Source organism: Parambassis ranga, chromosome 10 (assembly GCF_900634625.1).
Source record: "Parambassis ranga chromosome 10, fParRan2.1, whole genome shotgun sequence".
NCBI lineage: Eukaryota > Metazoa > Chordata > Actinopteri > Ambassidae > Parambassis > Parambassis ranga.
This window is the reverse complement of record NC_041031.1, coordinates 6,900,092-6,927,519: the sequence shown is the minus strand read 5'-3', so window position 1 is coordinate 6,927,519 and position 27,428 is coordinate 6,900,092. Positions and strand designations below refer to the sequence as shown.

The 27,428-nt window shown below is 41.4% G+C and overlaps 1 protein-coding gene across 1 annotated transcript in view; it reads left to right on the top strand.

The window, feature by feature from the left end:
• tenm1 (teneurin transmembrane protein 1) overlaps positions 1-27,428 on the top strand; it is a 134,995-nt gene that overhangs the window by 61,291 nt on the left and 46,276 nt on the right. Inside the window, exons 7-17 of the mRNA XM_028415599.1 lie at positions 4,134-4,336; positions 6,525-6,732; positions 10,855-10,956; positions 12,564-12,758; positions 14,083-14,283; positions 16,048-16,233; positions 16,541-16,687; positions 19,584-19,818; positions 21,061-21,180; positions 21,279-21,540; positions 23,166-23,451. Coding sequence (XP_028271400.1) covers positions 4,134-4,336; positions 6,525-6,732; positions 10,855-10,956; positions 12,564-12,758; positions 14,083-14,283; positions 16,048-16,233; positions 16,541-16,687; positions 19,584-19,818; positions 21,061-21,180; positions 21,279-21,540; positions 23,166-23,451 — 2,145 coding nt within the window. The remainder of the gene's footprint in view (positions 1-4,133; positions 4,337-6,524; positions 6,733-10,854; positions 10,957-12,563; positions 12,759-14,082; positions 14,284-16,047; positions 16,234-16,540; positions 16,688-19,583; positions 19,819-21,060; positions 21,181-21,278; positions 21,541-23,165; positions 23,452-27,428) is intronic.

The window sequence follows — 27,428 nt, the reverse complement described above, 5'->3', positions numbered from 1 at the left end:
TTGTTAAATAAAAACAACCTAAGTGGGAAATTTAAGTTATGTTAAACTTATCACCATTCATCATCCTTATCGTCTTTTTTTGAGGCTGTGATTCGCTGATCCCTGCTTCTCTGCTTCATGGCCTGTGAGACTACGTCAGCACACGCTTTAGGACAGCTCCATAAAAAAACCTGCAGGTACTTTATTTATATGACAAGTTAGACAACACATATTACATGTGTAACAATGTAAGTGTCACAGAGTGAATGAGTTTGTGAACAGGCAGACATATCTGTCACAGACATAGCCCGAGGCCTGATGGTAGAAGGTGAGGACAAGAGAGTAATGGAAGGCCCTAAGGCCAAGAGCATTATCTTCTCCTGACTCTGACTGACACTCATTAGGCTGCACAGTGGAGAGAGGCGACTGAAAGCTTATTAAGCCACCTGCTCAAAAGGCCCTTAATTGAATCCAAGTAATTATAGAGACCTTGCCCATTGTGATATTTTTATTCATCCTGCGGCAAACTCAATCTCTCTTGCATTTGGAACACTATTAATGTTGTCTGCACCAATATGTGTGAGATTCACACACACACAGGCCAGCGCTTCAGGATCGACACACACACACACACAATGGTACTGGTCCCCTCAGACATGTCCCGTCACCAAGACCCTGGCTGACTTTAAGTCTCTTCTCTGCTTCATTAAAATCTGAGGGATAATAACATTACTTGCAAAGACAGTTTAGTTCCTTTGAAAAATAGATTACAGGTGTAATTGTTTTACCTGAATAACCCGTAGGCAAGAGAAATTAATTAGACATTGTGTCCCAGGTCCTAATGTAGTTCCTCTCCTTTGTTGGCCCACACACTCACATATTCACTCTAGACAGACAGATGGGCAGGCGAACTCACACCGACTTTAGAAACACATGCTTTGTAATTGGAACGATGACAACATGAGGAGATGTTATGTAGCTATTAGGAATCAGAATCAGAATCAGAATCGAGTTTATTGCCATGTAAGTGAGAAACACATTACTAGGAATATGTCTAATAGTGTCTAGTGCAAGAGTGCACTAAAAGCACCAGGGCGACCGTTCAAGGCACCCTTTTGGCTCTCGAAAACAAATTTGCAGATTGCGGTACATACAAACAATACAATCACATAATGACATCGACCCTTGATTACAGTACACGTGGTAACGTGATGGAATTTTTTCATGGACATAGAGGATGGTGGAAGAAAACAATGGTAGAGGTAAAGAGTTCTGATATAAAATCCTGCAGATCCAGATGTCCTGTGGCCTGGGAACTTTTCAAATATTGCAACGGCACATGTTTGTATATTGTGAGTGAGTAGAAGGCATGAGTTTATGCCACTGGACTATCAAGATAATTGGCTGAGGCAGCATGATTACTATAAAGCACTGTATGTTGGTTATAACAGACCTGCCCACTAACGATTTATCATTCCATCAAGGCCACATTGTGCTTGATGGTAGATATGAATAAGCTAAGCAACACTTTCATCGCCTCTTTTAAAATAAATCTTTTTTTTTTTTGCTTACAGTTTACTCATGCTGCCAACTAATGATGAAAAGCCCAAGAGGACAGTTATGCGATGCTGTTTATTTTTATTTTGTATTCCAAGTAACTGATGGCGAGTGTGAATTTCAAGCTGCTTTTTCCTTATTGAAGACACGAGATAGCAAGGTGTGAAGGAATCTTACCTCTCTGTTCACATATTGTCTTGTTTAAGCTCATATTGCTTTTGCCTGCCACGTGGGAATAAACAGAGATTTACTGTTTTGAAAGATATTTTCAAAGGATGGTCTCAGGTTTTGCGCGCAAATACACGGGTGAAACACAGTGATTGACAGGAGTAATCTGAGCAGCTCGGGAGGCCTGGAGGGGGCCTAGTCACCAATGTGAACTGTCTGGGTTCTATGGGACTCCCAAAAACGCCTCGATCCTCCCCTCTTTTTACCAGAGCTGCGAAGTTATTCTGGTCTGCTGAGACAGAAGGAGACAGAGATGCAAGAAGGCTTTTTCTTCTTTCTTGCATCAGCAGCTGTAACTTGACACTGCTACCTCCTCTATGGGCATGGTCCCCTCGTCTCTTCTCTCCCATCCCCACACCATCTTCTTCTCCGACCCGTCCCCCCCCCCACCACCACCACCACCACCACACTGTCTACCTCCCCACCACCCATCCTTGCGGCTGACCTGAGTGCCGTTCTCTGTCCCCATGTTGCATCAGACTCAGAGAAGCTCTGTACAGTAATTAGCATCAGAAGGACTTGCATGCTCATCTGCCCGCCAGCCTGCCAGTCAGCCTGCTTGCCGGGCCGCCTGTGCGCCTGTCTGCCTGCCAGTGTTCTGCCAACTGCCATGCCCTATTCATGTCCTATTCATCTAGTGTTGAATAAAAGACTGCTTTCCTCGGGACATCCATCCCTCCGCTGGCCTTTATATTTTTGTGGCGAAGCACAGGAGTGAGGATTAGCATTAAAAGAAGTAGACTGCTGAGGTAGAATCAGCAGGAATGCATGAATGCATACCTTAGTTCTGCCAAGCTGCTCTTATTCGGTTTGGTAGTGATTTTAGCACAGGAACAAATGATGTTTCATGTTGAAAAAAAAACTCTTTCATTACAGACCTGTTTGAACTCTTTTTGTTCTCATCCCAGTCTCATCTCTCCCTCACAGTTTTCTTCTTCTTCCACCCTGCACCGCTGCCACAGCTCAATCTAGTTCTATCTATTACCAAATTAATCAATTTACTTTTTTTGATCTTATTACCCTTAAAGGAGAAATAAGATAATGGGACTGGAGTCAAAATGAAAAGTCCAGTGCTTTAGTTTTTATTAGTATATTTGACATTTTAGTCTATTGTTAGAAAAACCCTGCTTCAGGTGTTATTATTTTAGCCTAGTAAGTTGCACCTATATTGCACATATGAGGCAGGCTACTGTGTGTTAAATCAAATTAGGATTGTGTGAGTTCAGAAAGGCGACAACTGTGACTTCTAAGCTGTATCTTTCAAACTGATGAAAATCACGCTATATATAATCATTAGCAGAGCATACACATGTTAAGAAGTGTGCACTGAGTTAATAGAAAAAAAGCTGATGAGAAAACACAAAATGTCAATGTCATAGTGTTGCAAAGGCAAAACTAAATGTTTAATGAATGTGTATAGGACATGTTAACGACATAATGGCGTTGTCATTCCTTACACTATTGCTAGCACTGCTAATACCTGGCAAGAATGCACTCTCCGCTGCCCTCTCTCTGTGTGTCACAGTACATGTGATATATGCTGGCCAGCCAGTGGGTGTGCATGGTGTCGCTATAATGGAGTGGTAAAACTGCAGGCATTATAGATTGAGAACGAGCAGACTCATCCATGAATCTGCCCCTAACTGTTCTTCTGCCTTTGTGGCCGTAACGATCGGCTGGCTCCCCTCTGTCACCGTATTTCCTCCATCTTAGTTTAGAAGCAGAGATATATCTCTCCATAAAGGCGGACACAAAGAGGGCTGGAGAGGCTCGCCGGCTTCCCTACACAAAAGAATGAGGCCTGGTGGTTGATAAAGGCTTATGGAGAGGAGAGGAGCTGATGGCCAGGGGACTGTGTGGAAAAGACCTATTCTCTCCACACACAAAGACATGCTCTCACTCAAGACACTATCTGTGTGCGGGGACGCTGTTTGTGAATGCATGTGTACATGTGTGTGTGTCCCTGCCCTCCTCACTTTTCCTCGTCCAGCGGGCTCTCCGTCCTTTCACACATGCACACGCTTTTTCTTTCTTGTTAGAAGATGCTAATATAACACACGACAAAGCCCCAGTAGACAGCTCTCAGACAAAACACTTCCTTTCTAAGCAGTTCATCTTTATGCAGAGCCTATCCAAAGGACTGCCAAAGCATGCTCTCTTGAAAAGCAGGATTTTCACTAGCGCTCAGTCACTCCTGATGTCTATTCAGTCTCACTTCATTAGTGCAGCCACTGATCAGGCTGATGTTTGAGGACATCAGGTTGGTTATTAATTGCTCCCTCTGATACTGAATAGGACTCCCTGTCCACCTTGATAAATCTGCAGTATATGACTTAACAATATCACCTGTCTGTGGTTTTTGCCTGTAGAGAAGTGGGTGAGAGGCCGGGCCATTGACCGTGGCGAGGTCGACATTGGAACTCAGCAGAGCCAGGCAATCCCGTCGGGACTTTTCTGGAGGTTTCATATGACTGTGCACCATCCGACCTACATCAAGTTCAATCTCTCCCTCTCACACAATGCACTGCTGGGGGTCTACGGACGCAGGAACATACCGCCTACACACACTCAGGTAAAGAAAGCTCTTGTTGTAGCATGCTGTTCACCCAGATGGGCTTGTTTGCTTCAACTACCACAGATCAAAGCCACTAATGCACCTTCTTCTCCCTGTTTTGTCCTTTCATACACACAGGGTGTTTTGATAGGCTGCTGGCCTTGTATTTAGTGATATTGCATGGTATTGGATTTGTACGTTCATCCAGAAGATAAGGTTAAATATTCATGCAAACTATATAAACTGTATCTGAGCAGTACAGAGTTACATGTATACAGTACGTGATACAGAGATTGATGGATATATTGGGTAAATACACAAGCGCCGCTCTGAAACACCAAGCTGTAGGCTGGTAGAGAGATAGCAACGCGCCTTTATGTGCTAAGCTCAAGCTGACAGACTGAGTCAGTCACACCATGGCTAGTGCAAATGGCACACAGGAGCAACTCACACTCCACATTGAGTATGAATTTTAATCAGCCTTCCTGCAGCAAGGAAACTGCCTCCTCTCACTGTATGGGTCAATCGACCAGCCGCCATGTGGAGCTCACACAGAATGTAAACAACAAGCCCCTGCTTGTTTTGGCCCAGTGACTATTCCTATAAAGGTTTTGCCAAGTAGAGCTTCCCCAAATGTGGACACAAATTGTGACTAGTAGTGTTATTTGTGCAAAGTTTAGGATGATGAGGATTTTATCACTTTTGCTTTTTGTTTTTTTTTGTATTTATCCTTTTGAAGGTAAACCTGGGTCTTCTTTATGCAGTGTTTTAGAGCCGTAACACATGCAATAACAACTATGGTTACTTGGAAATTGTACTTTTTTATGGCACTAGATATTTTCATTAAATAAAAAAAAAATCTTATTATTATAATATTAACATGTAATTAAAGTTGTTTTAATATTTTTTTCTGTAGCAGACTCTAGAAGCAGAAACTGTTATGGTACTAAGAATAATATAAGTGTATGTCTGAACATGTTCTTTTTCCCTTTCTGAGCATCTTTCTGCGCTCCACTTTCCATGCATGCTCAGTCAGCCAGTTGTAAGCCACCCGTTTCAGCCAGCCTAAAAGTTGCACAGCAGATTATTTGTCTTGTAGTGTCTGCCTATAGATTTCTTGTACTACAGAGGTGGAAGTTTAGAAGATTAGATTGATTAAAATTATTTTGTGTAGTGGGGTTCAAATATGGATTTGTTGTGTCCATAAACTGAATTTATGCATGTTTTGTAAGTCAAATTTGTGAAAACAAAAAAAAGAATTTGATCGATGTCTCAGTGCAGTGGAGCATACTGCTGGTTTAACAGGTAGCATTTATGAGCTGTGAACAAATCACTGTTTTAAACATCATCTGACAGCAGAATATATGCAAATAAGACCGATTAACTTATGACTTTTCTTGTCTTAAAACACAAAAGTGTTGTTGGAAAACAGAGTTTTTACCTGCTTAGACTCAGCAGAGAAATTACGATGCAACTAGGAGGAACAAGGTTCTCGCCGTATGGACAGAGATCACTCAAAAATGTCTTCTTTTTTGCAAACAAACAATGATTTTCTCTCTTAGGCTGACTCCCCAGAAACAATACACACACACGCACATGGTGTACACAGTGTTGAACAGCAATATGTCATGCAAGAAGCTCAGCTACAGAAAAAAATACAACACACACTGAGTCATCTGCTTTTTAACATCAGTGCGCCCCTGCTCTTGCCTGCATGAAGAGGTCTAATTAGCTGTTTTTGACACTAGTGTGACACACAGCCCTCAGGGGGAATAAGACTCAGCGAGAGCTTGCTAGTTCAAGGAGGTTTGAGGATGGATAGGAGGGGCGGGAGAGAGGAGAGTGGTGGGGAAAGTTAAAGAGAGTGTGCAAAAGAATCACAGAAAGGTTTAGACAGAAGGAATAATAGTCTATTCCATTAAAACCTGGGTGGCAAAGTCTGCCCATGCTATTAGCAGCATGTCAAGTTGTTGAGCCATCTGCCGTAGAACATGTCACATAGAGGACTGAGGTGATATAGATGTCCTTCTCTTATTTATTTGATATGAACATCTTTTGGCACTTTCCTAACACATTGTAGGGAGTTACTCTCGATCCAATCATTTTCACACTCCATCCACATGCTGTTTTGTGTTTTGCAGTCCAGTCTTGCTCATTCTAAATTGATGAAAGCTGCTGACTGACTATGCTGCTGTGTTGTTTTCAGTTCGACTTTGTGAAACTGCTGGATGGGAAGGCCCTGCCCAGGTCCTTGACTGATCCAGTCTCCACTGCCAAAGCACCTAAAGGGCTGCTGCTCAGCGGCCTTCAGGAAACAGGCTTCATTGAGTACATGGACCCCGGCACCTGGCACCTTGCTCTCTACAATGATGGACGCAACCTAGAGCAAGTGTTACTCCACAGCACCCCTATTGGTAAGAGGATTGACACAGGTACTTTGATTTCATAGACCTTTTATAGTTTAAAATGATATTACACGTTCAGTCTTCTGTCATTACCTCATCTGTTGAAATTGTAAGAACATGGCTAAGAGCGGTTAGAAACTCATTGACATTTGAAGCGAACTTTTCCTATTACAAGAGTGAGTTTGGCATGGCAAAAGACAGCTGTTAGAAAGGGGAGGACAGCTCCTGTAGTAATGACAGGGCTTGCTAACTGCAGCTCATTGCTATGACACACACGGATGGCAGTATAAATTGAAGGATGTGAATAATGCAAGAGTACGTGGCTGAATATAGACAAGTGGATAATTACCAGGGCAGTTTCTTCACTCCCACTTTGTCCAGTAGTCCTCCGTACGAAAATACAGTGTTTAAATCACCAAAAGAAGTGTTGAGAAATTTATTATCGCAGTAAAATCATGGGTTAAATTTATGTGACAGGTAGTGCAGTTACACAAGCAGTAGTTTTGTAGTTTTGCTGTTATTCAGGTCGTAATCAGAGGCACTGCACAAAGCTGTTGTGCTGCTTTTAAGCTAAATATGTGTATCACCAGGTTCTTAAAAGCCCAGGTTTCTAGCCAATTCAGTAAACAGCCCCACAGAGCTGAAACATTGCACTGAAGACATCTTTCATCTTCATATTGACAAGAGTCCTTTTTACAATGACTGACAGCATGCGACAGCTAAACACAGATTTTATTTCAGAGCTGTCAAACATTTGTTGACACATGTGCTGTCTGTAAAGTCTGGAATAGACCAGACCTTTTTTGAATCACATATTTTGAGCTAAACAGGAAGCAGAGGATCTTTTTTTTTCATTGCCACTCTTCAATAATCAGAATAAATATAGACACAGCAGATGGCCTCAGAATAGCAGTAAGCTATAATAAAATAATATAAAATAATTAAGCAAATGATTTAGCCTGAAAGAGGAAAATGATATTAATGGACTCGTGTCAAAGTTCATTTCACTGCACATTTACACCTTTATGAACAGGTAATGCACTGTTTGGGAGACAGAAAATCAAAACAATGGAGCCACAGTACAGTAAATTCTAATAAGAGACACACTATGCTAAGGAGAGTGGCATTTTATGGAGAAATGAGATGATGTCTGTCGGGAAATTGAGCTTTTCCGCAGCAAATAGTAACTGGATACAACGCAACAGAGAGTATAAATAAGAGAAAAGCAAAAGACTGTCATCAAAATAAATAAATAAAATGAAATCAATACAATGTAGAGTACCACAAGGAGGAAAATATGAGAACACAACGGACCTGAAATGATGCTGATTGCAGTAAATGGAACATATGCTTATGTGCATAGACACACTGTCTGTAATACCTAGTCTTGGTGGTTCTGTGTGATGGACAAAAGTTGTCATTGATGATCACAATAATCATCCTGATAAAGGTAAAAAAAAGAAGAAGAAGAGCTGGAATGAAGCAGAACATTATAAACCACATGTATCTGATCAGATGAACTCACCTTTATCAGTCGCAAGATATAATATTGTTCTGTCATCCATTCACACACAGAATTAAGTTACATCCTACTTGGGGCTGCTGACCAGGACAGAATATTATCAGAATAAATGCTGATATAGCTACTGTAATATATGCTGATGTGTGTGTATGGTATACAGTCATTCTCAAAATGGGGCACACATAAATGTTGACAAAAGATTTCAGGGACTATCTGCTGATTTTTAAAAAAAGATATCATTATAAGATAAGATAAGATAAGATAAGATAAAACTTTATTAATCCCGAAGGAAATTCTTGTGCCAGAGGTATTAAGTTACATTAAATGCAGTTAAGTACAGAGTATAAGTGTCACTATAATCCAAAAAGAGTACAGTACACGGTATGAGCACAATATATGATACATGGATACAATATGGAGATGTAAGGTGCTAAGTAAACATAATATAGGAATGACAGTGATGCCTGACATGTTGCATTTTCTTGCATATTTTGCACTCGTAGATGGAGATAAAGCCCTATCTTTCTTCCTCCACAGTCTTATGGACATTTACATGTAACCCACAACAGATTTTGCTTAATGTTTTTATCATTTTACCTCCACCACTCCTACACCACCTTCTTTAAATCAGCTCAGGCACAGAGTGGTGCTTTAATTAATGCATAATTGCTGTACTTCACCTGCCTTTGCACATCCCTGTGAATATTATATTTTTGGCACTATAGTGACACAAAATATGATGAAAGCTTTTCGACAGATATCCGAAACAAAATTGATGATAAACAATAATGGTGGTTAGCTGGAGGCTGGATACTTCTAGTCAGCTGAGCAGCCATTTCTTTCTTTTCTCTCTCTCTCTCTCTCTTAATAAAGCCCAAGGGTCATAAAGCATGGCTGGAACTTTACTGGCTCATAAAGTACAATTGGAATGCTTATTTGACCAATCAGATCACTTGGCTGGAAGCACCCATTTTATAATAGCATTTAACTTCAATAACTTATGGCATGAGTGATTTCTAACAGGAGCGGGTTTAGTCATTGGAAAGAACAGAGTGGGTGTCTCATACATGTGTTCACACACACACACAGAGTAACATATAGAGACATATATTACGTGTTAATTGCCTGGAGATTTTTATGGGTGAGATATTGACCTGGGAGATACAGGGCTTTTAGCCCTCTTATAACCCTGCATCTTTCAGCACACTGACAGATCACACACCTCCACTGGATTAAAAAGAACTTGCTGACCTTGCAGATGAGTTTTTGTTCATTGCATGTGTCAGGTGCCAGATGCAATATTGGAATTTGTATATATGAGGCTTTTTTTAAGAGAAAGAAAGAGACATATGTGGAGAAAGGTTTGTGAGTCCTCCTGACTGTGTGGGAGAAAAGATGACTGCCACTCCTTCTCTCCATCAGCATGACGATGACAGGTGATGGAGGTGAAAATGACTTTGGTTTCTGTAGTGATGCGCTGCTGTGGAGGATAACGCTGTGCTGCTGGCTACTGGCAGAGCCTGTCTCATTAGCATGTGTCACACGCGCCTCAAGGCGAGTGTCACATAATAACTTTGCGTGCATGTGTTTGTAAAAGTGTGTGCGCGCGCGTGTGTGCGAGCTATGCCACTGAAGGATTTGTCATCCATGCTCCCTGAACAGAGCGAGCCAGGGGACTGCAGTGGTTTGACTCTGGAGTCGATACCCGTTCAGAGGAGGCAAGCAGGACGACACAGGGTCAAATAAAGGATGACATTCTTGACACCCATTTTAATTACTCTATCTAGCTTAGATAGAGCTCGTCTGGCACAAGACAACCGGCAGCACAGTTGAAATCTCCAACTCTGCCAGCCTGATCTTTACCAGAATCTTCCACCTCAAGCAGAGCTGACAGAGCTCACCAGGCTTATATAATGCTCTAAACGCATAAAAGTGCTCTCCCTCTTTATCTGTCTTTGCCACGCTGACTGTACCCGTAGAATGAGTTCTGACATGATGGACATATCAGTGGGAGAAAAGGAGAACAGTAAAAGGAAGGGAGCTAATTGAAGTCCGATTGAGGGATATGATGAAACGCATATAGCCTACAGACGGATATGATGAAACACACGTTCAGATGAGACAAAGCTCTAGTAGGAACAGGCATCACATTGATCTTCACCATGCCCACAGTGTATCCACAGTGGCGACGCAGCATTACCCATTCCCCCACTTACTTGTGCACTCATGATGTCAGACTTTATGTTGTTCAATCTCGTTCCAAACTGCACCCTTGTAAACAGTTTGTTGATTAAGCCTTGATGTTTGTAAATTTGCGTGCAGTGTGTTTCCAACCTGTAATGCAGTATAATGTGCTTAGTGCTACTGAATGTAAGTGAGTGCTTGGCCGTTCCCCAGAGAGTGATAGCAGCTGGATCAGACTAATCTAATATAGCCCCTGTGTCTGGGGAGCCATCCATTGCTTATCAGATCTCTCATTCAATAACAGAGAGCTATGCCAGTTTATGGAGTTACATGTGGAATATTTTCAAGTTCTGTTTTATTTCCTCTGCCTTTTTGTGATTGTGTTTATTTGTGTGTGTGTGTGTGTGTGTGTGTGGTTTTTGCAGACTCAATGGACGGATGTTCCACAGACTGTAATGGGAATGGAGAGTGTGTGGCTGGACATTGCCACTGCTTCGCTGGATTCTTGGGTCCTGACTGTGCCAAAGGTAAAAATATCTCATTTTGTTACCTTATGCTGGTGCTATTTTGTGTTATTTTTTATTATTGAGAACAAATCTCAGGGGAAAAAATAAGCTCAAAAATGTGGTGTGTGTGTGTGGGGGGTGTCTGTGACACTCAGCCTCAAGCCATCATGACAAAAGATTTGTGCATTGTAGGCCTAATTAGGAAAGGTGTTGTTTGCGGTATTCTGCTATTATCTACCTCTTACATAGTGTGGACTATAATTTTTTTAAAAGACTGATGCAGATTGCAGTCAGATGTGTTGCAGTGTTATGTTACAAACAGGAAATCTATGCATTCAAATATGCATTGTCATGTAAGCAGTTAGCGAGTTATTGATTTTCAGAAGCAGATAAAGGTGCAACAATGGCTCCCAAGCATTGTGTACCAGCTGAACTGCTGTCTTATTACTACTTCTTGTAACTTTTGTTACCCAGCCTTTCTTACCAACCAGCCATTATGTGTGCCCTGTTATGAGAGAATTCATAGTATGTGGATCAGTCACATCAGTGAAAGGATTATGTTTACACAACCTTAGTTCATTGAATCCATTACCAGTCACAAATCAGTATTTTTTATCTTCTGTCATTCATTCATTCCTGCTTCTGTTTCTCTCAGACCTGACACTATTTTCTCTCTCAGCCCTTTCTTATTCCCTCTCTCTTTCCCTGAGAGAGTCATTTTTTTTGTAAAAGTATTGTACAACTGTAGTTGCATCTGTCTCTTTGTGTAGAAACAGGTGATATGATATCACATCCTATGATTTATTTACGCTCATCATTTATTCATGCGTTCCTCTCATCTTTGCTCATTTGCCTGTGCTATAATATTCTCTGTTTGAAAAGTTAGACAGCAAGTTTTAGGAAGAGTTGTAGAAAGCGAAGTGTGAATATATTACTGTGGGGGTACAGAGTGTTAGATTTAACAAGGGATCAAACAAACACCTAACACGTGTCCGCATGCATCAATGCTCAGGGCCTTCGTTGCAAATTATCCCGGAAAAAAGACGATGGTTCTGCTTCATCTTTCTAATACATTTGAAGTCCCGAGCTGCAACTGCCAGTGTGTCATCAGACGCTCACTGACTTTATTCTACCTGGCTGTCATTACATTAGCTGCACGACTCTCCATCTCTGCATGGAGATAGCTCTGCTTTCCACTCTCATTCTATAAACCCCTAATGCTCTCTTTTCCTAATCTTCCGTTTTCACGATTGTTTTCACGGCCTGTTCAGAGCGAGTGAGGTGACGTTGGTAGGATTTTCTACAATTCCTGGGTTGCCGTGGTAGCCAGGCTCAGGTGGTGCTTGAGTAAATTGAAACAGCGTGAGGGATAAGCTGGAGTGTGTGTGTGCATGTGTATGCGTGCGCATGAGTGTGTATGTGCATGTGAGAAAGACAGGGAGACAGAGGCTGCTTGAGGATTTGCTGAATCCGCGCACTAGCTGAGATAAGAGAGCGTGGCTCCACTCACTGTAGGTTACGGCGGTCTCCCAGCTAATATACTGCGGCCCTGTGTGTGTGTGTGTGTATGTGTTTGCATGGGTGTAATACTGAGTATGTGAGTGAAATCTGTGTTTGTCTTGTTGCAGATTCATGCCCGGTGTTGTGCAGCGGTAACGGTGTGTATGAGAAGGGAAGGTGTGTGTGCCTGGCAGGATGGAAAGGTGCCGAGTGTAATGTGGAGGAAGGTCAGTGCATTGATCCCACCTGCTCCAACCATGGCTCCTGCATCCAGGGTATCTGCATATGCAGCCCAGCCTACAAGGGGGTCAACTGTGAACAAGGTGAGAAGTTTCAGAATCATTCACACACCTCATAACAGCATTTGCACTGACGCCTTACTCACATTCTAGGGAATGACTTTGCCCTTTTTAACAAAGGTAAGCATCTAATTTAACACAACACTGATCAATATTTCATACAGACAAAGGATCAAATGACTGCATGTAATTTGACAGCAGTCCCTCATGGTGGCAAGCCCACAGAGCTGACAGGTTTCACAGAGCCACCGATTATACATTCTGCTTACATTATCTAAAGCATGATGGGATCACTAGTTGCCTGGCCCTGGACTTACAGACACTTGTCTGTGACCAAATCAGGCCAGGGGGTTGATTTGACTCAAGTTTTTTATTCATGGTATAAAAAAAAAAAAAAAAAAACTAGGGAATGAGTATATTAACTATCTGTGCTTCGTGCAAAATCAGTGAGATTCAGTGACCTTGTACTATGTAAAGTTGGTTTACTGAATGGTTTATTTGAACATTATTCAATGCAAAGAAAGATGAGTCACAGTCCTTGTAATGCTTTGTTGTCAGGCTTCCTTTAATTTTTTAAAACTTCTGTACTCCTAATAAAGTGCACTGTTTATAGATTCTTCAGCACGTTAGACTGTACTATACAATTTACTCTATAAATTATTCTCCGTGTAAGACTTGAGTCTGTAAGTCAAGTGAGTAAAATGCATTAATGGTTCATATGACAATTAAAATGATTCTTGTCTCAGTGAGCAGGCAGCAGGAAAACAGGCTCTGTCGCATCCTCTTCCATCTCTCTATGTAAAAACCACCCTATAAATTAACCACAACAAACAAAGCCATGGTAATTAAAACAATTATGATGTTGCACTTGATCATAAACGGATGACGTGGCTGTCCTAAAGACCCCCCTGCTGTTGCATTGAGTGTGTTGGCCTGTGGAGACGGATTCAGGTATTTGACCTTGAGCGGCGGAGGTGAGCTCAGCTGAGTTGAGCCGAACTGTGCTGAGCTTTGGCTCGGCGCTCAGGGCTGTAATTACACACACTAACACAGCGTAGCTTAGACCACCGTGACACACACACACACACATTTCACCCCCTATCAAAGCCTCAGTTCTAAGTGTCCTATGAAGTGTAATGTTGTGGAACAGATACAGGGATTGTAGCTAGGGTGGTTAACTCCTGGATGGGATGCAAAGAACACTGCTTTCATACTCGGTGAGCTGATGATTATAATGAGACAGACCCCCCCCCCCACTTTCTACCACCCCCATTACCCACCCTTTCACTCCCTCTTCTCCCCTCTGACTTACTTTTGCCTCTCCTCTCACCCCCCCTCTTATCTGCAGTGGACTGTATAGACCCTCAGTGCGGCGGGCACGGCGTGTGTGTGCGTGGGGAGTGCGTTTGCTCTGCAGGCTGGGCGGGAGTGAGCTGTGATGACCCACTGCCAGCCTGTCAGGAGCAGTGTTCAGGACATGGCACCTATCTCCCTGAGTCAGACACCTGCGCCTGCCAACCCAACTGGACGGGACCAGACTGCTACACTGGTAAGACCTGAGGATTATTGTTCACATTCAGAAAAAAACACTGCAAACTGAAACTGCACATCACTAGTTTGCCAGTGTTCTTGTAGCACGCATGGTCTCGCCAAATACCATTTTCTGGGGATTTGATAGACATGAGAGAGAAATATGGATTGGAGCCACTCTGAAATGTGTTTGTGTGTGTGTGTGTGTGTTTACATGGACAGTTTTTGCAACCACTCTTCATGCTAGTCATAAATGAGATTTCCCCTCATGACTGCAGCACACCAGTGCACTAGCCCTCACTTTGCTGTGCATTTACACATATACACACACACAGACATGTGGACACACATGTTTCCTTTGGCTAAATGAGGGAAAAAACAATACCAGCAAGAAAAAAAGAACTCCCTTTTCTCTGCTGCAAACTGCAGCTCTGAGAAACATTCAGTTTGGCATTTAAAAGCTTGCTGATGTATATTGCGTTCCCCTTTTACCTGAACATATTAGCCTGTGAGTGGTTATAAAAAGGATTATATATATATAACTTCAAATTTAGCCTGCTTAAAAAAAACAACAGTTCTGCACTGAATCAAAGGAAAAAGCTATAGCGATAGCAGACTAAGCATGTGCACTGTGGTGTCTAATATATAGAATGCAGTGTGGTGCAGTACACAGTGAGAAAGTGTCCTTGTCCTTGCAGCGTGAGCTGACAGAGGAAAATGGCCATTATAAGACCAGCTTTTTTTCTGTTTCCACCACACTAACCTAATGCTGGTGTTGGGAAGGATCCCCTTTCCTGTGCACACCAATGATTTGCAGGCAATTGGCATTAGCGCCTGCTCTCAGATGTATGCATGCCTTATTATAGTGATATAGCCCATGATAATGATAGACCGTGGCTGAATATCTGAGATATGAGCGCCCTCCCTCTACCTGCCGGGCTTTTAATCAAAAGGACCAAGCAATTCTATGTCCTGGTCTTGTTGAGGCATAGCTAAGTTAATGTAATTCTAATAGAGAGCTGAAAAACTCTCCAACTTTAATCCACTTTTTCCTCCCTCTCCATGCTATGTATATTTAAATTGAAATAACTTTTTACTGCAGCTGGATAAGTAGTCTTTGTGTGCCTCCAGCACTTTGCTCTCTTTACTGATGGATGAGGCTTTGCTTTTGCAGAGAGAGTGAGAGTTAGATGGTGAGAAGAGCAAAAGAGAGGAAGAAGACAAAAAAAGGAGGGTGGGGGGGATTTTAAAGGGATGTTGCAAAAGCAGGGAAGAGGAAGAGATACGGAAAAGAGAAAGATGATAGAGACAAAGATGGAGAGATGTGGAAAAAGAGGGGTATTAACACACCCACCAAATCTGATCAAAATGTCAGAAAAAGAATAATAGAGCTGAATTGGAGTCCCAGTAGTTTAAATATGCGGTGCAAATACGAATCATTTGGATGTTATTATGAGTCTATTCACTCTTCTCCTCCTTCAGGGAGCTCAGCTATTAGAGGTGGGAAGATTGTGTATTGTGAGAAAGTAGACTTTTTAGTCTCTAAGGTTATCCTCTTCTAACGCTTGTTTTTTTTTCTTACCTTTATCCGATGGCTCACCCCCAATTCAGATTTCTTAAACTTTTTTCTGCTCTCTGTGTCCCCTGTGCCTCTTTTACCCTTTTTTTTTCTTCCAACATTCAATTCCTCCATCTGTTCTCCTCCCTCTCATTCTCCCTTCTTCTCACTCTTACACACATTTTTTTTTTTTCTCACGCATATCTCCACCCACCTGTTCGGCAGAGCTGTGCCCGGTGCCATGTGGCAGCCATGGCGTTTGCTCAGAGGGCCAATGCCAGTGTGAGGAGGGTTGGATTGGCGCTGCGTGCGACCAGCGAGCGTGCCATCCTCGCTGTGAAGAGCATGGCCAGTGCCACGACGGGACCTGCATCTGCCAGCCTGGCTGGGAAGGAGAGCACTGTAACATCGGTGCGCAGTGGGAGTGTTCAGTTGTGTCTTGTAACAATTTGATTAGTTAGATTCATGTATTTCTTTATTTATTTTTTAAAAGGTGTTTTTGTTCGGATAATTTTAATTTACAATTGCTTTCTCTTACACAGTTCTCACTTCCTCCACAGTCACTCATGATTTGGATGTTGTAGTGAAAGGTAATTTGTTTTTTATTTAGAATTTCGATTTTAGATTTTTCTCCTCCAACATGCTCACCAGTGCCAAAAATGTGTGTGTTTGTTTGTGTGTGTGTGTGAACACATGCACGTGGGACACACCTTTTCAGATGGCTGCCCGGGGTTGTGCAACGGGCATGGACGCTGTACCCTGGAGCAGAGCGGCTGGCGTTGTGTCTGCCAGGCTGGATGGAGTGGGCCTGGATGCAGCGTTGTCATGGAAACTGACTGCAGTGATGGAACAGACAACGACGGAGGTGACATTCTAACATCATCTATCATTTTCTATCGCTTTTTCTCTTTCTTGCCTCTTTCATTTCTGTCTTTCTGGCAGATTGTCCATTCCATTCCATTACTTCCCGTCCTGCTTCTCCTGCTAGAAAAATCTTCCTCATTGTTCCTCCCCCTTCATCGCTCCGTGCTGCCCCAGTCCTGCTGGGACTCCTGTAGAGTCCTGCTGGTCATTATTATATTGAATATGTATTTCTCTGTGGGTGTATGTGTGTGTGTGTGTGTCTTCATTTGTGCAAGTGTGTGTGTCTGCTTTTCCTCTTATCACAGCTAAATGTCTAATATGCATACCACCTGCTAGGATAAAAGGCACTCAGAGAAATTTTCACAAGTCTAAATACAGCAAACCGTGCAGAATACATTTCTACTTCTTGGCTATCATGTGTTTGTGACAGGTGAGAGGTGCGTGTCTCTCAGCCGTGTGGCCTGTTTTTCATTCTCCAGAACATTTCAACAGTAGCTGGAGTTCCACTTATTACAATCTTTTCCTCGTCATTTCAGCCCTATCCACAACGGCTTCTCCAGCATGCAACTTGTAAGAAAACAGTACAATATTACATTGCTCTCAACTCTGCCCATTCACTTTGAAACTCCATCAAATATCCATTATGGACTTGACCGTTAAGCCGCCGCTGTAATCCATCAGTGCAAACAAGGTAGCGTTGCTTTTGTTTGGTGGAAAAGCTTGTTTTTGTGGTTCCACGTTTTGTGATGAAGTAGCGTTGAATCAGTGCACACAGCAGCAGGAAACCTGAGACACGTACGTATTTTGTGTAGTATCGGTTTTTCACTGGTGTGAGCTTCTGATAGCTTTTTTCCACCTCTGCACATTGTTGAGCAAAGCTGCATGACTGACTTCAGAGGGTCAGTGTTGATTGCTGCTCAAAACATAGATGACAGGTCCTTATTCTGGATTAAAACCTTAGAGCCGTGCAAATAAAAATGCCCTGTGGACTGTAAAATGAGGGATGAATAGTGGAGACGAGTCATAGCAGGACTGTGCCATGCCAACAGTGTAGGAAACAATGTTCTGTATCAAATTAATGGATTATGTGGAACTATTATTGTGAATAATTTCGTTATTAATATGTGTTTTCATCTTTAAGGAATAAAAAACCATCACAGTAATACATAACTTGTTGTTTATGAGTAGCATGAACTGTTAATTCAGTCATACAATGAAGAATTGTGACAGTTTTATTGCCTCTTTTTTCGTTTTCTTTTGATTCACTATTAAGTAAAATTATTTTTTAGAGGATCAAATGGGAAAAGGATACAGCTTGTTGGATATAAGGAGATATATTGTCACTATATAAGTCAATGTGCTGGGCAAAAAAGGAGCAGCCATATAATTTTAATTTTCTTCATACATTGAATGCAGCCTGAGCTATGTGGTAACCTGAATAGACAAATATGACTTTTCTCACATTAATCTCAGCAAGAAAGCACAGATATAAGCCGGTGGATGATGTCTGACTGTATACTGAAGAGCTACTGATTTGCATCATGGAAAGTGTAGGATCCTGTGTTTGCATAGCTTGCACCCTATTGGGACTATATGATGACAACATACCACACACGCTACAGCTTTGAATATGATCCTGAATATACTCTGTGTTTATAAATGAGGGAGTTGAGGTGGGGGTTGAGATGCTGATAGAAGCTAAACAACAGGCTTTAAATATTAATATGGCAATATAAGCAGGAAAAAATAAGTGTGACACACACACTGCATTATATTATAATGTACTAAAACATGCATGAATATTGATTAACCAAATTTTTGTACTGCAGAGATCAAATCGTTTGGCTTAGTTATAATTATTCTTTTGAAAGACCCCCTGACAAAAACTGTATGAAGACCATTTAGACTTCTCTTATCTTTCTGTGCTTCCACCTCTCTGCACAGCATTTCAAATACCATAATTTTCTAGTGCACAATTCAGCCATCTCCCTTAATTGGCAGATATACGGTAGGCTCTCATAGCCTTCTCTCACAGCAATCTTTTTGTCTCTGAAGATAGACAGAGATGGAAAGATGCTATCACAAGTAATCAGAGAATAAAGAGGAACTTTGAAGAGAGAGTTTCAATTATTCCGCCTGGATGGGAGGAAAGAAAAAAAAAGCATTGTGCTTCCCTTTGGAAAAAAACAGCATTTACTCCACACATATAAGCAGTAAAATCTCATGCACATACATATTTATGACGCTCCACTTTTTTTTTGCTGTGCTTCTTTTTTGCTTAATGTTTAACAACCACGTCTGCATAACTAGCTACAAACTTGTGTGTCCATTTTAATGACAATGATTTGAAATTCAATTAATAAGTGTGGCTTTCAAGTTCATAGTGAATCTTATGGAAATCAACCATTGTACTATGCTTCCTTTGTAGGAGTAGGTTATAATAGAATATTGTTGGCCTTTAGCTCTCTGCTCTGTGGTCAGATGCATTTAAATGTCAGCAATGTTTCCTGCCTTTTCAGAAACAGGCTTGAAATAGGAAACACAAATGCCAGCCTGGCTCCTATTACCTGCCGCCATGGTTTGTATCAGTAGCTCATTGTTTACGCTGGACTTTTATGGATCGCAGTCTAATAATGCTCGGGATTCAAGTCTCATTTACAGCCATAAATGCTTTAATTGTGCGCTGATGTCCCCTAAGAAATTTCATTTGATTGATACTTGTGATAATAATGAAGCGTGTGCAGTTCATTCTAACATTGCTCCAGCAGAGTTTCTCACTGTTCTGCAGTACAATATTAACCGAATAAATTCAAATACCAACTCATCCGTGACACTGCTTGTGTGTGAATTTTTGTTGTCTAGTGTTTTGCAAATTCTTGTCCTGCTGTCCGTTTCAGATGGCCTGATGGACTGTGTCGATCCCGACTGCTGTGAGCAGCTGAGCTGTGGCTCTGACCCCCTGTGTCACGGCTCCGCCGACCCGCTGGCCCTGTTGCAGCAGAGCCCGCTGCCACCCATCGCACCCCCCTCACCCGTCAGCATACACACTCGCAGCTTCTACCGCCGCATACGCTTCCTCCTTGGCAAAGCAGCCACACACACCCTCCCCGGAGACGTGCCCTTTGATACCAGGTGTGTGCTTATTTACTCTTTGTGCGGCTGACTGTGTGAGTGCATGCAGAAACCTTCAGCTGTTTGTTCTGTGTGCCTGCGTCCTTGAGTTCTCCTGCTGTAGAGTATATTGAAAGACATGGTTAGAAGGTAATGGAGCAAATACATCTGTATTAATGAATTATAATGCCCATTGCCCATTATTTATTTAATATGTGTGTGTGTGTTTGTGTGAATGAGGCTTTTAATGTGTCCCCATGCCTGTGCATACACCTCTGATCTGTGTTACCCTGGAGACTCACTGCATTGTCCCATCCTCTGGTATCAGTGTCAGACTACAACTACAGAGTGTTTGTTTGGTACATATTAATGCTTAATGTCTCATTCAGTTACACCAGTCATAAAAGTGTCACCATAAATTTTTCAATACTCCTCTCACTGCCAGCTAATAGCGGAAATACACCTCACCAGCATTATGATGACCTACAAAGTTTGGTTTTGGATAACAAGAGCAGATGCGCTGGAAAAATGGCACAGAGCATTTTTTTTGGTTCACTTGATGAATAAACAAATAAATTAATTATGTGGCAGTTTTTTCAGTGGAGAAATCAATGGCAGCTTTCACAGGACAGGAGTAACAAACGGGGCTATGCAGTCACCCGGAGAACACTTACCATCCTTCATTTATCCTTTTCCCGGAGTAGACTCCATCATTGAATGTGTGTATGTATGTGTGTGTATGTGTGTGTGTCTGTGAAGCACATATCCCTGTCTAAATCTGTCTTCATTTGACCAGTGCAGCATTTTTTCCCAGATTTAAGCAGTGTATTTCACACTTTACCTGCAAAATCAGGATTAATATTTCCAAAGTGCATAGATGTCTGTGATAGTTTAAGGCCTATTCAAAGAACCTCCTTTGCTGCAGGTGTGACTGTCAGTGTAATATAAACATGATGTAGAAGGTTTGTGTTTTTACATGACAAGGTGTTGAAATGTTTCACTGTGGGGGAAGCTATATTTATGGTCCCTGTATCGTGGCAGTCTTTGGCAGTTTTTTTTTGTAAGATAGTGAAATGTTCTTAGCAGAATAAATGCAGCTGCTTTGTCATCACGCACAAGGTCATTTCGCTTCTGCGTCACAATGTGCCACTCTCATCAAACAATAATTATGTTCTCTATCATTGTAAACTTGTCATCTCTCCCCCTCTTTGTTTATCTCCTTTCCTTTTTGTCTCTCTCCAATTTCCGTCTTTGTTTTGGCAGCCGGGTAGCAGTGATTCGAGGTAGCGTCGTGCTGCAAGATGGCTCCCCTCTAGTTGGAGTCAACATTACCTTCCCACAGCATCCTGAGTATGGTTACACTATCAGTAGGCAGGATGGAAGGTAGAGACCCAATCGCAAAGCAAGCACCCAGACGATGTGTCGTGTTATTACCACCTTTCTTCCAAACCCACTTTGTCTCACTCCTCATTCACTCCTAGTTTCGACCTGGTGACCATGGGAGCGATGTCTGTTACCCTGATGTTCCAGCGTCCACCTTTCCTCCCACAAACACGCACCATTTGGACCCCAAACAACAACTTCCTGGTTCTGGATCAGGTGACCATGTCTAGAGAGGAACCTCAGTCCCCCAAATGTGACATCAGGAGTGTTCTGAGTCCCTACCCACTGGTGCTCCCCTACCCACTGCCTAGATACACAGGAGCCTGTGCAGAGAAGGGGCCGCCTGTGCCCGAGTTACAGGTACACTACAACATTCTACAGTTTGTTCAAGGGCATTGAACAGCAGGCTGATGAATAGAAACATTCAAGTATTCTGATTTGTCTCTCAAAAGAATAAATAATCACTGTGGTGATTATTTCAATGATCATTTTGGAGACAAAAAAAAGTTTATGCTCCTCAATTAAGAGCATTTGTTGCTTTTCTCTGCTTTATTTCACAGTAAATTGAATGTCCTTGGGTGCTTAGACTGATTATTGACACGATGTTGGACATCAGACTTACAGAAACTGAGATTAGGTTTAGCAATTACCTAATTAATTGGAAAGATAATTAGCTGTTAAATCTGTCAGAAATAAATGGAAAATAATGATTACATTACATTCTCAATATATTTTCATATCAATGCATTCAATAATATTTAATATATGTCAAACTCAAAACACACTGTGGTCCTAAAATGTTTACAATTCATACTCTGAGGGAACACTTCACAGCATTATGTGTAGTAATAGTTTCATAATATTCATGGTAACTCTTTAGATCTGAAATAATAATTGCCAGTGATACTATAAATGTATGTTTATCCATCAGCTGCTGAGAAACACTAGCATGTCTACAATCTGTAGAAAAAAATACAAATGTACAGTGTGCACAGATGACTGTAAAAATAAAGCGTGCATGCAATTTGAAACAGCTCCTGCTCTCTCAGGATTTTGCAAATTTAGCTCATTTCCTATTTGCATCATGCAAATAGGAAATGAGCTAAATGCAAATTGGTGCTACAGCCAGATACTTCCCCACCACAAAAGCAAATCAGGTGTCTGAAAGTCAGATGTGAAGGTCAGACTGGTGATGAAGGTATAGTTATACTTACAAGATTTTTTTTGCTGGCAATAAAAACTCTCCACTATTTAATCACATTAAAAAAAGAAAATGTCACATCCATTATGTTCCATTATCACATTATTCTTTTGTGGTGGAGGAAAGAGATGTTTTTAATTAAAAATGTTATCAGTCACATCCACAAATATATTATCTGCAGAGTTTATTTTGCAGAATCAAAGCAGATTGTATGAACAGATCATCAAAATGAATGAAGAGACATTTTATCCTCGTGATGAAAAACACCAGGCAGCAAGCGAATAAATGAAAAGACCAGTGCTTTGTATTCACAGTCAGCTTAGCAACACCGATGTGCTTACCTGTGACACTGAGTCAAACCATTTAACTTCTAAAGAAAATATATTAGAGATATTGATCTTAGAAAGGTGATCACTGAATCAACATGTGGCTTTCACTTTTTATCATGACCTTGATATATTAATAGATTTTGAGTGTTTTTTGTTGTTTTTTCACAAAATAAAGTCTAATTATACAGAGAGTGCAGCCCTCATTCCGTGTATTAAAAAAGAAAACTTGGCTGACATTTACTTAGTGTTCTGCACCTGACTGTACTGCACCGCTTTTTTTGTACCTGCCAGTCGCACTTATTACCTTATAACTTATTATACAAATACAAAGTAATCATAAGACCTCTCTCTCTCCCTCTCTCTCTCTCTCTCTCTCACTCTCTTTTTTCATTTTTCATTTATTCTCTTTCTGGCACCTGTATTTCTCCCTCTGCCTTCCATCTTGTTCTCCGCAGGCGGTGCAGGAAGAAATTTCCATCCCTGGAGCCTTTGTGAAACTGAACTACTTGAGCACCCGTGCTGCCGGCTACCTCTCTCTGCTGCGAATCCTCCTCACACCTCCTTCCCCGTCATCCCCTGTCTCCCCACTTGGGGGTCTGTCCAAGGTTCATGTCCGGGCATCTGTCCAAGGAAGGTTATACCAGCGGTGGTATCCTGCGGGGCCTGGTCTGGTCCACAGGTTGGTCTGGAACAAGACTGATGTCTATGGCCAGGAGGTCTGGGGCCTCACTCATGCAACTGGTAGGTAGAACATAAATCCATCATAAACCCTGCTTCATAAATGTGGTTGGATGTCACATAAATTACAAATGGCAAGCCACCTATCTATGGTAACACAAGGACAAAATAAATGATAATTTTATGATAGCCCTCTGGCAAAGCAGAGAGAATGATACTATCAATTCAGTGTGCATCTGTGTATGATGAATGTTTGCAACAAGAACGCCTCTTGCTTCTGTGATTTAAGTTTACGTTGCTGCCAATATTACGGCAAGGAATCAATAATGTTGGTGAACATGTGACAGAAACAAACAGCTCAGTATTTTCTTTTTTACCTTGAGATGAGATGCATGTAACTTCACAGCATCATAGCTGTGTCAGATGGTAGTGATGGATGGTAGTGATGGATCCCAACGTGTTTTAAGATCCACCCCCTATCCAGTTCCATTTTTTCCAATGAAGGAAAAAGGGCAGTATTTTGTAACATCAAAACTGCAAGCAAGCAAGCAAGCACACAAATAAACATTATTCTATCCATGAAGCCGCAAGATATTTTACTTAATAAAAGAGGCACAATTGGAAGGCCACGAGTGCCCCCAGAACTGAGATACATACTCTGTAATGACTCTTTCCAGAAAAGAGAAACAGTCTGCATCCCTTCATTGCTTACTTGACCTAATTTTCCCCTCCCAGAATTAAAAATTCCTAAAATAAATGCACATCATTAGATTAGTATTAGAGTTTGTGCTATAACACTGATTGTGCTGAAAGTATTACTTGACTATTGCTGTGAGGTTGCCAGGCAACCAGCTGAGGCTCTAAGCCATGACCAAGAATTACAAAACAGAATTTACTGCATAACCACGGCTATGTTGCTAATTAATGAGCTTTAGTGTTATCAGATGAAGTTGTGTACTGCTTTCAGTGTTGCCCTTGCTCCAGTTGCAGGCAGTGGGCAGACAGGAGAGGAAATAAAAAGAAAAAGCATAACTACAATAATATTTTTGGGACTCCTTAAAGAGTTTTTTTTTAGATTTCTCACTGGTGTAGTAATGTATCCTGCAGGGAAATGTTTACCCATAAGACCAAATTGCCTACCAGCTAAATAACCCCTTTGATCCACTCGACAGAACCCAAGCAGAAATTTCATTATTATTCCTGACCAGTTGTCAATGGACAGTCTCTTTTGAAGCAATGGAACATATTGCTAATAAAAACAGTTATTTCAGGTTTGGTTTAGTTCCTTTTATTAGTAGTTTGACAACTGCTGATTTACAAGAAGTCACGGAAGTGTTCTCTATAACTAAAATAGCATTAGGACATTCAAAAAATGTAAAATTGCAGTTGGGAGTGAATCATTCAAAAACAGGAAGCAGATTAGATGCTGTGCTGCCTCTCCAAAACCAATAACACCGACAGCACAGATGATAAGAATTAAGAAAAACAGAGTGAGGGAAGGCTCTATAAATATACTGTGGAGTAATCTGAGCATACGCTAAGTACAAATTTGTGCAAAGACAGTTTTTATAAATGTTCCCCAGTTCCCTCCTCCACTTGTGCTAAAAAATAAAAGATATAAAGGGACAGTGACTGTTATTGCACTTTTGGTTCATTATGGCACAAACAACCATTAGAAGACACCATTAAGGCTTAAACTTGTGAACTCTCTATGGCTAATTTGTGTTGCAATGCTTCCACTATCTGTGTCTGCTGTCTTTTTCTTTTTTTTTTGTGGAAGATTGTGGACAAACAGTGCAGCTGCAAGAAAGAGCTTTCCATAAGCACTAAGATCAGGCTTACCAGAAGCTTTGTCCACTCGAGTGTAGGGTCTGGTACAGAGATTGCATCTTTCCATCCCTAGGCCTTTTCTCCCCTCCTGATCCATCTCCTCTTATCTGTTAGAGCTGCATTTCATCTGCTCCAGCTCTCATATGATCTTTCACCTTTTCACAACTCAAATGATCCTGTTTTTTTATTTACCCTGCTTTCCTAAACCACCTTGCCCTCCTTACCCTGTTCCCTCACCTCCTTTCTACCTCTCCCCTCATAGTGTTTCCTGTGTTCCTGCCCTGTCCTGATGCTCCCTTTTCTTCTCTCCCCTGCTCGTTATTTCCTCCATTCTCTCTGATCTCCCCTGTTACCTCACTCCTGTTTTCCTCTGCCCTCCGTTGTTCTCTCTTCTCTACCCATGTTTTCCCCTGATCCTCCCCTCTCTCTATAGTTCCTTGTGCTTTGTTGGCACAACGACACAGGCGAGCACAGTCTCACACACACACAAATATACACTGACACGTGTATGCATGCATACACACCCCTGTGCTCACACATATCTAGGCAAAGCAAGAGAAGGGGAGATCATGCTCTGTTTGCTGGGGTGAACACATTGCCTGGGGCTTCAGCAGTGGGGAATGAAAGCTTTCACCTGTGAGATATTGAGTGTGCATTTATGGACCATAGTGTGCATAGGTATTGTTTATGAGACAGTGTGTATATGTGTGATATAGCTACAGTAATATACGGTTGTGAAGCAGTTCTGAAAACACTGACACTTTCCCTTTGAGATTGCTTTGCCCGTTTTGTCCCGGAAAAGCCTTGTGTCTCAAATAAAATGTGATTCATTGTAGAATTTATTTTAAACGGAACAGGACAATGTCCCCATTGACGTCAATGTATTTATGGTAACTTTTGATTGGTTTTTATAAGAATGGACTGGTTTCCAGGTCAAAGAAAAGGTTCTTCAAGGGGGATGCAATGTCACTTGAAGGGTCAGAAATTGCACAGTAGTTATTTGTTCCATTTAAAGAGGTATTTTATATTATTTTTTTGTAAATCTGTTTAGCCGAGCATTACTTCTTTGTAAATTTAACTGTGCACTCAGATTCTGTCCTTCAAAAACACAAGATAACAAACCTACAAACACAAATTAAAACAAAGACTTTTTCAATGAAAGATAGTTCCTTGGTGAAAAAATGAAATTGTGTCCTGTCTTATGGAGGCTCTTTTTCTCTGTCCCAATCCCCAGTGTCCTAAATTACCTATTATTCTCCCTCCCCCAATCACCTTATTGATTGTACCCACTGAGTTGAAAGTCTGCTGTGTGTCTGTTGAGAGTTTCTCTCTGTGTTAAAGGAAGTCTCCTGAGTTAAAGGGAATCTCCTGAGTTTATGCATAACGCACCCCCCACCTCCCACTTATGTATTCCACCATCTCCACTGGATTTATGCTGACTTTGCTCCCCACTTTCCCCTGAGCACCCATCAGTTCGCTGGCATGTTAGCCTACAGTGAGGCAAGTTAAGAGAGATCAGTGCCAACACTGATTGACAGCGACAACTGTTCTTCTACAGCTTTTGTGTCAGATGTGTCAAACTGTCCTCTCTCCAAAGAAAAGCATTATCTTCATTATGCAGCGACAGCCATGGCCGGAGGCATTGTGTTTGTGGGTTGTCCTTCTGTCCGACCTGGTCTGAGGGACTGGGATGTTCATTCAGGCTTAAGAGGGAACTAATTTGATTTTAGTGGCCGTAACTCAAGAAGTTACTATAATTTGACCAAGTTTCACATTAACATCTAATAGAGAATATTTTACATCCAGAAGTTCAAAGGTCATTGTCAAGGTGACATCATACTGTTCTACAGAAACAGTAAAATGCAGCTGTCTTGAATTAGTACAGCTTTAAGTATTCACAAGACTGGATACAAGGCCATAAACTTTGCTAATATTTTCTAAGTCATTTAATGTAGAATGCAGATATTGTTTTTCCAACTAATAGCAGAGAATTTTAGCTCCCTCCTTAAAATGGGTAATTACACTTAAAACGAGAGATTGCTTTTTCTTCTGTGCTGATTTTTCAGGCGTGATTATTAGTCAACGTCAGCCTACTGCTACGTACATTGGGGTATATTATAGGACAGCAATCATCCACTGATATTATTATTATCTCAAGTACATAGGTACTGTACTTAGATGGGAAAAATGGATACAATTCTTAAAGCTAA